Raw genomic sequence first — 16,746 nt, 5'->3', positions numbered from 1 at the left:
AATGTAAGTAAATCCTTTTTCTGTTTATCTTACAAAAACGTGGTTCATTCTCTGCAACGGTGGTGAAGGGGGAAAGGTCAAGAGACCACAAATAGAAGGGATAAAAAGGTATAACTGCCTAATTCCTCAGCTTTAATAAACTGCAAAACTTCCAAGTGTTTTTACTCTGCTAAAAAGGCTTTACTTTGCTTTAGTACTTTTCTCCCACACACATGGGATAGAAGGTTCAGATTTACACCTACAGATTTAATCCTCAATTCATTTCCCACACCCTCAATCCCTGATATGACTCAGACTCTAAATGCAAAAACTGCATTTAAAAAATGTTTGTATGATTTTCACACTTGCACACATGCCTGTCTTGCCATGTTTGAAGGCTGCAGCGTGGACGCGCTAATAACTGCAGCACTTTCACAATGATTCCTCCCCTCCTCCAGTGCTTTCTGGGCTACAATTAACACTAGGGAAATCAAAGAATGGCTGCACTGCTTTTAGCAACGGGACGAGAGTCAAGTGTCCCCAAGCATGTTAACCTGGAGCTAGTGGCTTCTTGCCATTCATGTGTGGGTCCAAGCCACTTCAAAATGACACCTTGAAATGTGGCCTCCTAAACCACAGCCTCCTAAAATATGCAAGATGGAAACAACTTCAAGACCAAGTCAGAATCTTTTAAAAGTTTCAAAATACATTCCATGGCCTCCCGAAAAAGTTGTGTTCCATTACCAAATGGCTCTTGCAAATTAGGAATCTTTTATCTTGAACTTCCTCTGCTTGGCTCATGTATTCTGCCCTTATCCTTTTCGATTTTGCTGGGATGTTTAAGTGCTTTGGCCTTCGGCTACCAAGTGTATTATAAGCACTACTTGAAACTTAGTCAAATAAGTTTAGTCAAAACTATTCCAACATAAAGTGGAGAGGGAAGATCCTCCACATTCATGCTCATCCCGTTGGGCTAAATCCCTCCTTATAGTGTATAGTTCATGAGCAGCCTTGCAAGCCCTTGAATACATCTTACTGGACAACTGATGCAAAACAAATTCAAACAGACATGAGATTAAGCCAAATCTCATTTTACACGTTGCACACAAGGACTACCTATAATGAGCACATTCCATTATAATTTGGTAAATGCCTCAATATAGTACTTAGAGGCTATGCAGGGAGTGTGGAGAAGCTTCTTAGTATTATAATGGGCCATGAAGCAATTTTTACATATGCAGAACCTTCAACCCTTGTTTTCTCCTGCTCTGGAGGGTAGAAGACGGACCAATGGATTCAAGTTGCAAGAAAAGAGATTCCAACTAAATATCAGGAAGAACTTTCTAACTTTTTTTGACTGTGGGATGGACTCCCTTGGAAGGTAGTGGACCTCCTTCCTTGGAGGTTTTTAAGCAGAGGTTGGATGGGCATCTGTCAGGGATTCCTTAACTTTGATTACTACAGAGTGTTGTATTAAATGACCACTGGGATCCCTTCCAAATCTACAATACTATGATTCTATGAGCACTTGATGGGTGCTGTTGGTACCCAACTACAACATGAGAAGTTAGAACCAGCTCTTCACCACTTTCAAAAGTGGCCTACTGTTTCAGAGTGGCCGCCGAGACCATATAACACAAGTCCTGAAAGACCTTCACTGGCTCCCAGTATGTTTCCAAGCACAATTCAAAGTGTTGGTGCTGACCTTTAAAGCCCTAAACGGCCTCGGCCCAGTATACCTGAAGGAGTGCCTCCACCCCTATCGTTCTGCCCAGACACTGAGGTCCAGTGCCAAGGGCCTTCTGGTGGTTCCCTCGCTGCGAGAAGCCAACCCCCTCCCATGAGATGTCAAGGAAATAAACAACGATCTGACTTTTAGAAGACATCTGAAGGCAGGCCTGTTTAGGGAAATTTTTAATGTTTGATGGTTTATCAGGTTTTTAATATTCTGTTGGGAGCTGCCCAGAGTGGCTGGGGAAACCCAGCCAGATGGGCAGTGTATTATTATTATTATTATTATTATTATTATTATTATTTTATGTTATTTCAAAGCCAAACTAACCAATATGTTAAGCGTATGCTTTAAAGCAGGCATAGGCAAACTTGGCCCTCCAGATGTTTTGAGACTACAGTTCCCATCATCCCTGACCACTGGTCCTGTTAGCTAGGGATGATGGGAGTTGTAGTCCCAAAACACCTGGAGGGCTGAGTTTGCCTATGCCTGCTTTAAAGTATGGGCATCAACTCTAAGGAACCCAGACCCCTCCACTGCCCCCCCAAATATTTGGGGGACACCCCACCTCAAATTGACTGTGCCAAGCTGCCTCAGCCTCCTTCTCCACCGCTGCGGCATGATAGCATAGATAAGGCCCCCAATTGCCTACCCTTCTCCCTTTCTCCCGGGGCTCCTTCCTTCCTCTCCTCTGACGGTCTCAGCCTGGACCCAAGCGCCTCGCAAGCCCCCTGCCATGAAGGAGACTTCAATGCCTCCTGGTGTCCAGGAGTGAAGAGAAGGGAGTGTTCGCAGGCTGGGCTTGCCGTTGTCCACCAGTGAGACCCCTGGCTCAGCCTCTCAGCCCCAGCCCCAGCCTGAGCAGTGCTGCCTCCCATGCCTGGAGCCAGGCGAGGAAGAAGAGGAAGAAGAAGAAGAGTTTGGATTTGATATCCCGCCTTTCACTCCCCTTCAGGAGTCTCAAAGCGGCTAACATTCTCCTTTCCCTTCCTCCCCCACAACAAACACTCTGTGAGGTGAGTGGGGCTGAGAGACTTCAAAGAAGTGTGACTGGCCCAAGGTCACCCAGCAGCTGCATGTGGAGGAGCGGAGACGCGAACCCGGTTCCTCAGATTACGAGACTACCGCTCTTAACCACTACACCACACTGTGCAGAAAGGTGGTTCAGCCTCTGCTGGGCCCAGAGAGGCTTCACCCCGAAGACTGTGCTTGCTTGGCTCCGGCCTGCCTTGATTTCTGTCAGGGGAAGGCTTCCCCAATACAGCCCAGAAATAGTGCTGTACACTCCGCCAGCCCAGAAATAGTGCTTCAGGTTAAGAACTTTGCTTCAGGATAAGAACAGAAATCATGCTCCGGCGGCACGGCAGCAGCAGGAGGCCCCATTAGCTAAAGTGGTGCTTCAGGTTAAGAACAGTTTCAGGTTAAGAACGGACCTCCGGAACGAATTAAGTACTTAACCTCAGGTACCACTGTATTTTGTTCAAGTTGGCACCACTGCTTTACGCTGTGATGCTGCTACCATTATTTCCTCCAAAGGAACCTGCTATGGGGCCCTGATGTGCATTAGGACCGCGTTATGTCTCCCCTGCCCCTCAACATACACCACCACCACAATTGCCCTGACACTGCTGTTAACTACAAAGAGAACTTCCGGGGGCAAATCGAAGTACAGTGGTACCTCGGGTTAATAACTTAATTCGTTCTGGAGGTCCGTTCTTAACCTGAAACTGTTCTTAACCTGAGGTACCACTTTAGCTAATGGGGCCTCCCACTGCCGCTGTGCCGCCACTGCACTATTTCTGTTCTTATCCTGAAGCAAAGTTCTTAACCCGAGGTACTATTTCTGGGTTAGCGGAGTCTGTAACCTGATGCGTCTGTAACCCGAGGTACCACTGTACTGGTGAGGTGATGCTCAGCAGGAAAATGGCATGGGAAGGAAATCCATCTCCTCTCCTCATAGGGTGGTGCTAGCCTGGATTGGGATCTTCCAGGGTTTGCTTTCTGCAACTGAAACATGGTGGCTCATTGCAAACACACACTTTTATGATGTCCATTTCTGACCTGCAGTTTGACCCTCAGTGCTAATTCTTAGGTTTGGAATGACCAGCAGGAATTCTCATGGGTCTTTTAAAGCACAAGGAGCGTCATCATTAAGGATGAGACCGTGATCTCTATAGGCCAGGTAATCCCACAATGGATTAATGTGAAGAGGGTCTTCTGCATTCTTCAATTCTGGTGAAGAGGAAAATAAGAAAGATGGATTTTCCTTCTGACGATGGCTGGCAGCTATTGTTAGCTAAATTATAAGCTCTCGCAGTTGAGATGCTGTTGCGCTTCCTCCACAATCCAAGGAGGTTTTCCAGTGTGCAAATGTATTTAAATCTATTCATCGGTTCAAAAAATAGACCGCTGATCCATTTTAAAAAACCTTAATTGGTTGGCAACCAATTAGGATTTTTAAAAATGGATCAGCAGTCTTCAGAAAAAGAGCCATATTCAAAATGTTCCTGCTAGAAACAAGAGTCAAGTTTTGCACTGTCCACGAGTATTAAACCACCACAGGCCCAAAGAGGTAGAAAAAAACCAGCAGATTATTTCCCCCCTTCCTCCACAAACAGCTCTGCTCAGTGAACTCTGTGCTGCTTCAGGATCCTCAGGAACAGTCTAAGATAATTTGCCACCAAAGATGGGGAAATGAATGGTGATGCCGCCTCCTAGTCAAAACAGGTAGTACTAAAGAGGCTGCTCAAGTCATTTCAGCACTGAAGAAGGATAACCAGCCACTGCCTTTACCCCCTCCGCAGTAGTAAATAAATAAATACGGTAATAAATTAAATTACTTGCTTTCATTTCATGAAAACCCAAAGCCTCACTGTTCCCAATGAATTGGCCAACCCAAAGGGTTCTGTTCAGACCCACTGAAGTCTTAGCTCTCAGAAGGTCTGAACACAAATGATTTATAGAAGCTTACAAAAATGTATTCCTTGCTGTCCTATCTGGTCAGATCCCTTGATCGATTCCCAATTGTGCCCAGTCAAATGACCTTGGCCCAGTATACCTGAAGGAGCATCTCCACCCCCATCGTTAAACCCGGATACTGAGGTCCGGCTGAGGGCCTTCTAGCGGTTCTCTCACCACAAGAAGTGAGATTACAGGGAACCAGGCAGAGGGCCTTCTCGGTAGTGGCGCCCAACCTGTGGAACACCCTCCCATCAAATGTCAAGGAAATAAACAACGATCTGACTTTTAGAAGACATCTGAAGGCAACCCTGTATTGTTTTACAATTCTTTATGTGCTGCAAGCTGCCCAGAGTGGCTGCCCAGATGGGCACGATTATATTATTATTATTATTATTATTATTATTATTATTATTTTATTATTATTATTATTATTAATGATCAGAAGCTGAACATAGGGGCTACAGTCCTAGTCATGGCAGCTACACTCCTTCCCCTTCCCTTCCCTTCGCACTCCCAAGTTCTTTAAGGGAGGGAAACCCAACTTCCCTTTCCCCCCCAACCTATCCTGGGGGAGGAAGTTTGAGCAATATGGGAACAGAGGTGTCAAACTGGCTGGACCATTTCCTTGTAGCATAGCATAAAATGGGGGAGTAGACACCCACGCACATATGGTTCCTGGGATCCTCACTAACCCAGAGTTTTTAAATCTATATAGTAAACAGATTTTTGCTCAGCGTATCTGCACAGGAGGTAACTTTCTCAAATAAATTCTATATAGTATTGTTTGCCTTTCCGTCCTTCCACTGTGCTGCCCTTTGGAAAGTTCAATATTATTACACAAGCGGCACAAAAAAAGAGGGAAGGCTGTCTGCATTTTGTTAAGGGAAAATAGCTATGTAAATCTTCTCTTCCAGACCAGCACAAGTATCTGAGAGCAGAAGCAAGGATCTGTCTTCTAAGCATACATACACTGGGGGGAGGGCGGACCTATCAATCTCACCTTACAAAGCACACATGTGTGCATACATGAATATGGCTCTGAGATTATAATTTGAGAAAATGACATGCAAAACACACACACCAGGAAAGCTTAATGTCACGCTCAGCGTTAGATCATGCACTAACTATGTTCATGAGTGTAGGTCTGCAATATGAAATTACAGTATAATGTAACCAGCAGCCCATAGATCTGCTCCCTCTGAGAAACTTTAGACTGGTAAGAGCACTGACTAGCATTTCAGCTGCTGGACAGGGATTTCGGTAGAGTGTCGTCAGGTTCCTAGCTTGACTGAAGGGCTTCTGCTCAGCCAAGCCTTTTTAATTTCTAAACCTGCTATCAGTAGGTCTGCAACATTAAACCAATTAACTGGTTGGGAGCAATTAAACCCCTTTCAAGTGACTGGAAAAGCAATGCCCACTTAATCATCTGTCAACACACTGAGCTACATATGCATATTTTTAAGTATTTAAAACCAAAAAGAAGACACCTTGCAACTTTTCTTGTGACATATTAGCAGACAACACATATGTCATCATCATAGCAGAAAGCGGAAGACTTTCACTGAACTTAATTTTTTTAAGAAGCACAAATTGTGCGGCATGCAGATTTTGGTGGGCACACCCCCACACGCTGCTTGTTCACAGCAGCAAAGGGATCATTAAGGCCTAGGCTTATTTGGCTGCATAAGGTTAGTTGCTGGAAGCCTCCAATACTGTGCTAGAAAAAAATGCAGAGTCTGCAATGCATTGTGAAGTTTCAGCCACATGTGCACTAAATGCTGCTTCTGATGCTATGTGCTGCTTTGTGGGTACCTGGATTTGACTACAGGAAATGCAAATGGACACCTCATTACTCTCACATTCTAAGCAAACATTAGTACCTCTCGGATCAGAACCTTCCTTTTCCACACCACCCACTTCTTGCTTTTTTTATTGACAGATCAGGAAGTGCTCTCACCACTGAAAAGTTTCAAAGCCTAGCATTCTGGGGCCAGTAGAACTGGATTTGACGCATGCCTGGATCAATATGAAGAGATTGGACATCACAACTGACAGTCTGTCAGGTAACACAGAAAATCACAACCTTGGGGTAGATAAACATCTTGTAATGCATCAATGCATCAGTGTGTGCTGAGGCATGGTGCCTAACAAATCCTATAGACAGGAGGCTATGGAATTGTATAGCATCCTTGTGCTTCTTCTCTTAAGATCTGGAAGCTATGCAGCACCAATAGGGAACTGTCCTTCAGCACAGAAGAGAACTCACCCACACACATAATCCATCAATCAGATAATGTACTGGACCCGAGACAGGAGAGTGCTGGGTTCATTCCCATTTGACCTCCAACCTCAGCAAATGACCTTGGGCCAGGCTCCATCTCAGCCTACCTATTTTACAAGGTCACTGTGACTATTATTTAAAAGGAGGAGGAGAAGTGAGGAGATCATATATATACCGCCTGCCCTGATGTCCTTGGAGCACAACAAAGGTAAAGCAAATGTACGAGGAGCAAGAACAGAAGAGCATCGCCATCAAATGGACTGCGCCCACATGCAGGAGATAGCGACCGCCATCGCTTGCACATCTGTCAACACTTGGGTTGCGATTTGGAGCAGATACCAGTGTTTCCTTACTGTTCAGAGAAGACAGCGGAAGGCAAGCTGCTGAGTCATTTCGATTTGTCCAGTGGAGCTTTGCAGCAGTTATATAACAAGCAGTGCTCTTTCCTTTCCTCTCCTCTCCTCCTAGAGCTGGCAGCAGAACTCAGAGGAGTTCTGGCCCCCAGCCTCGCTCCTGCCAGTGCCCGCCTGCTTGCCCACTGCTTCCAAGCATCCCCTTAGACCCCCGCTCTCTTCCCTCAGGACAGAACTGAGGAGCCCTGGTCACCAGAACTGGCCAGGTCGCTTGCCCTTTAGATTGCTGGTCGTTGCTGAAAGCACAAGGGAAGCCGCTGTGATGGAACAGCTGGGGGCGGTAGGTGGGGGAGGGAAAAAGGGAAGAGATTTGAGGGCAGAAAGGAGGAGACCCCCCCCCCTTTCTGCCTGTCTGTGAGGCAGGGCCAAGGGACCTGATGAAAGCCGCTGAATAATGGATAGGCAGAAGGCACAGCGGCGGGGGAGAGAAACGGTGCGCCTGCTCCCTCTCACGCAAACATGGCAGCAAGCACTGAATATTTCATGCACAGCGTGAAATTGAGCATTCAGGGTGCTGTGAGGCCAGGCCGCGATGCTCCCTGCGTGATAAGGCCCAGCTGCCTTGCTCAGTCCGACGGTGCCCATTGAGTGGGTTTAAAAATGAAGGAGGGGCTGCAGGGGGGAGACGGTTTCCAGCTACGCCTCAGGAACCCCAGTCCATGGCCATCTTAGTAGTGCAACTGCCCAACGATGCATCCATACAGCACCATGAGCATTATGGCTGTTGCACTGGGTGGGATGGGGCTCTCGAAAGCAGCTCTCTTTCATCGCCCTTGCCAATGATCTCCAAAGCCCCCGAGGAGGGCAAAATAAATTATTGGGTCAAACTGGGGTCACGATGAACAATAAGGTATAAGCCTACATTTCTGCAATCTGAAGGTTTGAGTCTCTGGCTACGATCCCATGCATGCTTACCTGAGAGTTAAGCCCTGGAAGAGACTCTGAAAGACCCACGGATTTATTGTGGCATCCGCTTTCAGGGGCTATGAGAGGCCAACCTGATAAAAAGTTGTGCTTGCTTGGAGTACAGAACACTTTGTGCATCTGGTTAAACTGCCTCCAAGCCCAGGGCAAGGGCAGGCTTCAGGCTTGTGGGCTCTACTTTGTTGTTGTTTTTATTATTCAAATCCTAAGGAGAACCAACCAGAGCCAATTGCAAAAATAGTGGCTCGCTGGGGAGGGCCCAACCAGCTGAACATGGTAGGTCAGGGGAAGGGTCTACTGGGACCCAAGCATTGAGATGATCTGCACATAAACATACAAATCTGTACCGGAGTGAGTTACTGCAGCTTAGGGGATTGGCCTACTTTAGAAAGCTGGAGGGATGCCATTTTGTTGTTGCTATTTAACAATTAAGAGTCAGAAACTCTTGCCAGTCGTTCTGCTGCAAATCATCCAGTGATCCATCAGAAGATCCAGATTTGCTTTATTGCCCTCCCCAGCTCTCGTCTATGAAAAGATAATCCTTCTTCATTCTTTTCATCTTTAAGTTGCCACAGATTTTGTTTTTAATGCAGCAAATATGGCTCTAGGTTTTCACTTAAAACCATGTGGGCAGGATCCAGTTAAACTAAACATTTGAAGCCAAAGGTGGAATGAGCTTCCAGTGGTCAGGGTTGAGTATCAATCAGTCCATCCGTTGCGTAGTCCTGATGCCCTCTATGTCCTTCATGCTTTCTGTTCCCCTGCTTGGCATCATATATAAATCCTGAACACCAAAATCCTGAGCACAGATCCTATTGTGCAAAATAGACACACGTGAGCAACTTGAGTCATTTGTTTCATTCTGAGAATCTGAGCTTCCATGGTGCTGAATCTGAAATGTTCTGGGACAGAACTTAATGAATTGTGACTGAAAGCCACGGAAGATGGAAGGCTGCCTCTTGAGCAATGGCAGGGCCAGAGTGCTTTGAGTCGGACTTTAGAAGACTGACAAGGAAGGGAAGGAACAACCAGTGATGCATCCAGGTGCAAGAAGAGTGAATGGCTTGAAGTTGCAGGGAAGTACCACCAAACAAAAGTTAGCAAGGGCATCCCTTCTGCAAGAGTTCCTGGCAGCTGCCCCCAAAAAGGAATGTGTTCTGGGGCACAATTGGAACAGGGGCACAGCAAGATGATGAGTTACGGGAAAAGGCTAACTAGAAGCAACTGCAAGTCCTGCAAGTTCATGCACATGCAAGCCCAGCATAGCAACCAAAGGCCAGAAGAAACAAGCGCCCTTTTCAACCACCAAGAGAATGATGCCAAAACACAAAGGGCTGCAATTATTCATGGAGTACCTATAAGCAGGTAGCTTTAGAAGACACACAGACACAATGGGGAGAACTTCCTAGTGCATAATGGAACCAGCTGCCTATAATATTATTGAGCATATAAAGCACAGTGCTTTGGAGTATTCTAAGTGTGTCATATTGCTACAAAAAATTGTAGAAACCTTTCAGGGAGAGGCTGAATGGAGCATCTGTTGGATTTGGTTTAGTTACAGAGTGGCCAATCCAGACTACATGGTCTATTGTGACTCTAGTTCCAGGACCAGAATTAACAAGACAACCCTCAGAAAACTGCATCTGCCAAGAACCATCACAACCACTGGAAAGATGAGACAGGAGAAGCTGATCATCAAAAGCCAAGCGAAAAATGACCCCAAAACACCACCCTGGGCTTGCATGAAACAACCAGAGAGCATGAAGAACTGAATTAAAGACCAGCAACCCCAAGGAGAGGTGAAAATCACAGGCACATCATTCTCCCTAAGACAAAAAATAAATAAAAAATGCATCACACAAAACAGCTAATGGCAACCACAACAATGTCTCAAGAAAGCACAGAGATCATAATCTCTGCACATGATCATGCGATCCTTATTAGGTGTGGATATTTTTGAGTGGATGTGGAACACCATCAAGATGTTGTAAGAGTGGAAGACCAGCAAATATATCAGGTTGCTGTAGTGCCAACCCCAAAAGCTCAAGGTAGTAGGCTATGGAGAAACAAGGAACGCTTAAAACCCAATGGCATACTAGGCAATCCAAGAGGTGTGGAGCCTAAAATCCATTGCAATGTCACCAAGGAGGTTTCCCCAGTGCTACGAAACTCAGATATATAAGCTAGGTGCCAAATGGTTACTTAAACCAAGTTACAGTTGCCAAAACAGAGTGCCTAGTTGCCATTTGGGGGCCAGACGGCTCAAAGGTCATATTTTTTCCATATGACTTTTCGGTTCTGATTATGCAGATAAAATAAAGGAATTCTACAGGATGTGTTGCTAGTGTGTGAAAACAGTCAAGATCCAAGGATCCCCAGGCATGCACCTCCAGATGGTGATGTCAGGCGACATCCTGGCTCCTGAACTTGGTCGCAAGTGGTCGACAGGCAGGTGCAAAATGCACCTGCCAAATTTCAAATGCTGATTACAGGTGATGTGTTAAAATTAATACTGGAGTATGCACTGCCTTCCTGTCTCCAAGCGACTTGCCCAGATCACCTGTGAACTCCTGATGGTCTTAATCAGAAGATGGGGGACACTGCTAAAGAACCCCTCCAAATGTTGGATTACAACTCCCATCATCCCTAGTTGCTAGCCATACTGGCTGTGGATGATGGGAGAGTCCAACAACATCCAGAAGGCCTCAGGTTCCTCACCTGATAATCAGATCCATCCATACTATGCACCAAGTATCCAGGTTCAGTGTGCAAATTTCACACACACAAATAAATTCCAAACTGGCACACTTTGCACTGAAACAAGTATTTGCTTTTGTAGACTTTTGTAGTTTTTGCTTTGTTTTTGCCAAGCGTTCGGAGGAGAAGCCTTAGGAGAAATAGCAAGGCATGCATAGAACCTAGAAGTAAGATAGCAACACTGGGATAACCAGCCAAGTCATACCTACTCCATGTTTCCATATGAAAGACCCTCCAAGATTTCAGTGGTGAATTTCTCAAGAACGTGCAGTTTGTACCAGATCTAAGATATTGCACAGGATTATGTGCACTTCTGGCATGTAGTAGTCTAGCCATATAAACCACAAGCAGCCCAGGTGACAAGGTCATTTGTTGGCTACTAATTGCAAAGCCATTTGGCAACGCTGAGAAAAGGTCAACTTTATTCAGCTCAAGTCTTACCCAGAGTAGACCCACTGAAATTAATGGACATGGCTCACCCTGTGAGCTGCTGTGTTCTTCCCCCACCCCATGACACAGGAGCACTCAGTTGAATGCCACACTTTCCCTGCCTCTAGCCCTGATTTACTAGGGTCAGGGAGGAGGGGAGAATGGCGAGGCTGCTGCCACTTGCGCCTTAAGACAGTGGAGAAACAAGGAAAGCGAGGAGTGAAAAACAGCATGTTTATTTACAGAGCCTGGGCCAGGCTTCAGCCACGCCAACTGGTGAAGCACAGCAGCTGCGACCATCTCACACAACACAATTAAGTCCCATTCCCCAAGCTGCGCATAACGACTAACAGAAACGAGGAGGTCTGGCTCCCAGCCGGCTGGCTCCTTCCTTGAGTAGAAACAGGGATGGAACCCCCAAAGGGCCAATTTCCTGTCTGAACTTGCTACTCGGGGGCATTCGTGCTCCACCCCACCCACCTGCCCCTGGCTGCTAGCACCACACTAAAAGCTTTGGGTGAGGCCTTCTGACGTGGGAAGGGATTAGGCCCTGGGCAGAGGAAGAACCTTGCGAGTCCTTCCTGCAAAGAGGCTGAAACATCCTAAGCTGTTTCCTGTGTCTCCTGTGATCTCCCCTTCTCCCTTTGCCTTTCTTTCCCATCCCAAGTGATCCAGGATTGGCTTGTGCCCCTAAGTGACAGGTGGGAGAAAAGACCCAAAAGGGGTCTTTCAGTGGGCAGCTAAAGGTGGGCAGCAGAGAGCCTTAGAAAGCATACGTGGTAAAGAATAGGGGAAGAAGGAAGGAAGAGACAGAGAGAGCAGAATGACTGGCAGACTGCACACTCCTTGCCAGCTTAAAGGACAAGGCTTAGACCATGTACTGGACAAGGCCATTTTAGCTGCACTCTGCAGGATTTCAGTTCTGCTTCTTCACTGGAGGTTTTAAAGCAGAGGTTTAGTTGAGGTTCCTGCATTGCAGGGGGGTTGCACTAGATGACCCTGCTACTCTATGTTTCTACATGATCAGTATTTCATCTCACAGCCTTAGGAAGCCCAGGTGATAGAATTATTCACCCAGAGGTTGACTGAAGACACAGAGCATGCAGCTCCATATTAAATAAAAACAACACACACAGCACAAAATCCATGAGGAGCCGATTGGTTCCAATGGACTGCATGGTTGCCCTTGGCTTGGGGTTCAAATCCCAGTCACCACCAGCTGATCAGAAGCCAGACTCAGTTTAACCATCTGTGAAGTGGAAACAGCAATGGCCTTACATAAGAGGAAGATCAACCAATTTAAGATTTTGTTAGCCAAATCCCAAGGGGGCAGCTGTGACAGTCTGATGGAACAAAAGACAACTAGAAGTCTTGGAAACTGATTTATGATGCCATAAGCTTTTTGTAGGGCAAATGTAATTAATAACTAGACATCACATGGACACCCACACGAAGGCATCACAACAGCGCTGCTTATTTTAAATATGGTGTTGGTAACCACGTTTGTGAAGACAATACTGCCACTAGCCAAATGTAGAACTGGCTATTGCAGGTCTCTCTCCCTCTCCCTTTCCCTCACAAAACGCCTCAAAATCTAAACCAGGGTGTGAAGGGTTGTAGATGACAGTCTCTCTTTTCTGCCCTGTAATGGATATTGTGGAGATTGCTGGAGTTTCACCAGGAATTAGGGATGGTGGCTCAACCTGTCTGGTGCCAAGCTAAGGCCTTCCCCCTCCTGCTCCAGGCCCCACAGATCCCCATCCAAACTGCCTGCAGAAACAGCATGCCCAGCCTTGGCACAGATTAGCCTCCCCAGTGCAGAAGTCGACCCTTTAACCTGCCTGCGCGAGTGGGGAAAGGCTATTCAAGCTGCCATTTTCTTGCACTGTAACTTTAAGAACCCAGTTCCCCCTCCTCTCCATCTCTCTCTGCTGCATTGCTGACCCTGTGGCTTTTCTCTCCCTCTCTACCACCCCCCTTCCTGCCTTTACACCCACAAGTGAGATGCGGTGCATACAGCTATTACAGAAAGAAAGCACACATGCATCTAAGCCACCACTCCAGCCCTACACACACACCCCACTCCTTTCTCCCTCCATGCCCATGCTTCCCAGAGGGTGGGGTGCACATTGCAGTACGGCAGGAGTGCACAACTGAGCAACCGCTACAAGGTCAAAATGGCTTTGTGTCATCTACAAAGGCTGTTTTCCCCTTACGGTGGTCCCCGCCTTTTTAAACCCTAAATGTGGCATAAGCAGGCACTCATATCTGCCCCCACCCCGCCTACCCGCAACCAGGCGCATATTGCACAGAGGGAAGTCTGGTCACAGACCCACCCATGCCATGCTTCCCTTGCACGCGCATACACACACACACGGAGCCCGCTGGGTCTTGCCACCTTCCTCCCTGCTGCTCACCCAACCTCGCCATCTCACACCCCTATTCTCCCGCCGCCTGAGACACGCGCGCGTCCCCTCCATCCCTTTTCCGCATTTCCACCCCGTCTCCTCCTCCTCCTCCTGGCAGCATTTGCAACAGCCTCAGTACAAGCCGATTGTGCGTCGGGGGAGGCACTTAACCCCCCCCCCGAAATGCTGCCGCCAGCTCCTTTTGTTCGCCTGCAGACTCGCTCTCCAGCTCGCGGGGGGTGGGTGGGTCGGTGGGTGGGGTGGGGCCCAGATGGGAACGTCTCTCGAGGAGAGAGGACGAGGTTGCCGGGGGGGGGGGGAGCGGGAGAGCGCGATGCTGCTTTTCAAAAGGATGGCATTTGCAAGCGCGCAACAAAATGCAACGCGCCAAGGAGGGCGGCGCGTCCCTCCCCCGCTTGCGTGCAGAGGGGCGGCGGCGGCAGCAGCGGAGAAATGCAGGTTCTAGATAGACGAAGCCCCCTTGCAACGGCATCGTCGGCTCCCCCGCCCGTCCCGTGGCAAGCCAGATCGCTTTCATTTCGCCGCTTGCCCTCCCCCTCTCCAAAGCACCGTTGGCGGAGGCAGCGGGCTGCTGCAGCTCCGACGAGCAGCTTGGAGATGCGCGCCCGAGGGCGGCATGCGGAGAGGGCCACCGCGCGCCTTCCCGGCCCCGTCGAGCACGAGGTGGCCCGCGGGCGGCGATCCCACCCAGCCGAGAAAGCGGCGTGCCTTACGCGCGCCTGCATGGCGGCAGCCAGACGTGCGCGAAGAACCAACGGTTGCCCGCGGCCAGCTCGAGAGAGACACACCCCGAAGCGACCGAGGCGCACAAAACGCCCAGACACCGCCTCCCCTCCCAATTCCTACGCGCAATATGTCTCGGATCTCTCCAGAAACCCGTCGGGTTGCATCCAAAATTGCAAACCGCTGAGCTAGAAATCGGGCTTAAGCTGGGCCACCCTGCGGAGGCAACGGGGGGGGGGGGGAGAGCGCAAAATGTCCTTCTCTCCCCTTCTTGCACGACCTCCACGGTGATGGATGCGTGCAGGAAAGGACTGTTGTATCTGCATAACCGTCCCTCCCTTCCCCTCCAAGGAAGAAAGAAACCCACAGGCATACGGACCCCCCCCCCCCCATTATAATAGATGCTTTGGTGTGTTATGGTCGATTCCATCGTCCTCCGAGACGCAGCTAGCTCCGCTTCGGCCATGCACTCGAATACGCACACCCTCCCCAAGGAAAACCCGAGGGAGGCTCGCCCTTCTCTCCGACCTGCACATTGTACTATAGCTGACACAATCCAGATACGTGTGTGTGTGTGTTCGTGTGAACACGCTCTTTAGCCCTTCTCCGGCCGCCCGCAATCTTTCAACTGGGCGGTTCGGGGTGGAAGGGCGTTGTATGGATCCTTTCTGTCTCCCGGGTCTCCAAAGAGCCCCCCTTGCGCGCGCGCGTGTCCCTGGCGAAGGGGGCGAATGCGCCCGCGGCAGAGATTTCGCCTTCTCTTTCACCTCCCCGTTCAAGGCCAAAGCTCCCCCGAACGAGCAGCGGGGAGGGGCAGGGCTCTCCGTAGCGCCGTCTCCGCTACATTTCCCCCTTCCCCCGTTTATCCATCCAGCCCGCCGCCGCCCCCGAAGCATACAAAGGAGCGCCGGAGCCGCGAAATACCTACAGTGACCATGCTTAGGGCGCGCCGGGATCCTGCCGGGCGGCGGCGGCGGCTCCGTGGACGGCTCTAGAATCGGGCTTCTTCGCCCCCTTCTTCTTCCTCCTCCTCCTCCTCCTCCTCGGGTGGGGCGGGTCGGAACGGATTGGCCCCGGGTGCGGGGCGGGGGTCGCCTTGCCTTTCCGATCGATGGCGAGTTGGACCCCCCGGCGACCGTGGCGCATACAAAATAAGGGGGGGGGGGACCGTCCGGGTGAGGTGGGGGGGAGGGAGGAAGCGAGGATAAATTGCTGTCCCGGGGGGGCGGGGGAGAAGCGGAGGGAAGAAAAACCCTTCTTTTTATAAAAACAGCTTCCCTCGCGAGGAGAAGGGAGGCGGGGAAGGAACGGAAGAAGAGGGAAAGGAGAAAGGATGGGCGTCGAAGCGGGATTTAGCCCGGAGAAGGGAGCCGTGAGGAATGTTAAAAGGAGAGGAGGACGGAGCGGAGAAAACAGAAAAAGAAAAGAACGCGGGAGGGGGGGAGTAGAACGAGAGAGAGAAATGGGCGGATTATTTTTTTTTAAGGGGGGAAATTAAAAAGGGGGGAAAACGGAGGAGGGACGGACGGGAGGCGAGCGACTCGCGGAGATTCACACAATGGTCCTTTAAACGCCCTCAGTGGCGTAGCGTGGGGGGTGCAGGGGGGGCCGGCCGCACCGGGCGCAACATCTGGGGGGGGGGCTCTCGCACTCGCAGCTCTCTGCCCCTACTAAAATCCACGGATTAGGGGGCGCAAATTACTTGCCTTGCCCCAGGTGCTGACAACCCACGCTACGCCACTGAACGCCCTTGACTATTTACACCCGGGGATTTTGGCGAGGGGGGGGGAGAGGGGGATGGGCGGGCGCTCTCTTCTCCGGGCCCCCCCTCGGGGCCTGTCCTTGGCCGCGAGCAAGGCGCTAGTCCGTCGGGGGCCCCGGCCGCCGCAGCTGGGCTCGCTCCGCCGCCCGCGCAGCCCCTCAGTGGCCCCCCACCTGCCGGGCCAGAAGCTTTTATGAGCCCCCCCCCCAAGACTGACAGGGCCCCCGCTCATTGGCTGGCGGCGGCGAGCCATCACGGAGGCGCGCTCCTCCCTGCTCCGCTTAGAACCCCCCCTACACACACACACGGTGGAGAGGCTGCGTGGGGAGGTAACGATGGGCAAAACGAAATGCGCG

At 49.7% G+C, this 16,746-nt stretch overlaps 1 protein-coding gene across 6 annotated transcripts in view; it reads right to left on the bottom strand.

The window, feature by feature from the left end:
• The window catches only part of ELAVL3 (ELAV like RNA binding protein 3), an 84,033-nt gene extending 67,834 nt beyond the window's left edge, over positions 1 to 16,199 (bottom strand). For all 6 annotated transcript variants that reach the window (XM_080988268.1, XM_080988270.1, XM_080988271.1 and 3 more), the window contains exon 1: positions 15,557 to 16,199. In XM_080988268.1, the coding sequence (XP_080844394.1) occupies positions 15,557 to 15,565 (9 nt within the window). In that variant the 5' untranslated portion in view covers positions 15,566 to 16,199. The remainder of the gene's footprint in view (positions 1 to 15,556) is intronic.
• Between the last annotated feature and the right edge of the window lie 547 nt (positions 16,200 to 16,746).

The sequence above is a fragment of the Podarcis pityusensis genome, assembly GCF_964106645.2.
Source record: "Podarcis pityusensis genome assembly, chromosome: 17".
NCBI lineage: Eukaryota > Metazoa > Chordata > Lepidosauria > Squamata > Lacertidae > Podarcis > Podarcis pityusensis.
The sequence above is the reverse complement of the archived record's forward strand: the minus strand, read 5'-3'. Positions and strand labels throughout refer to the sequence as shown.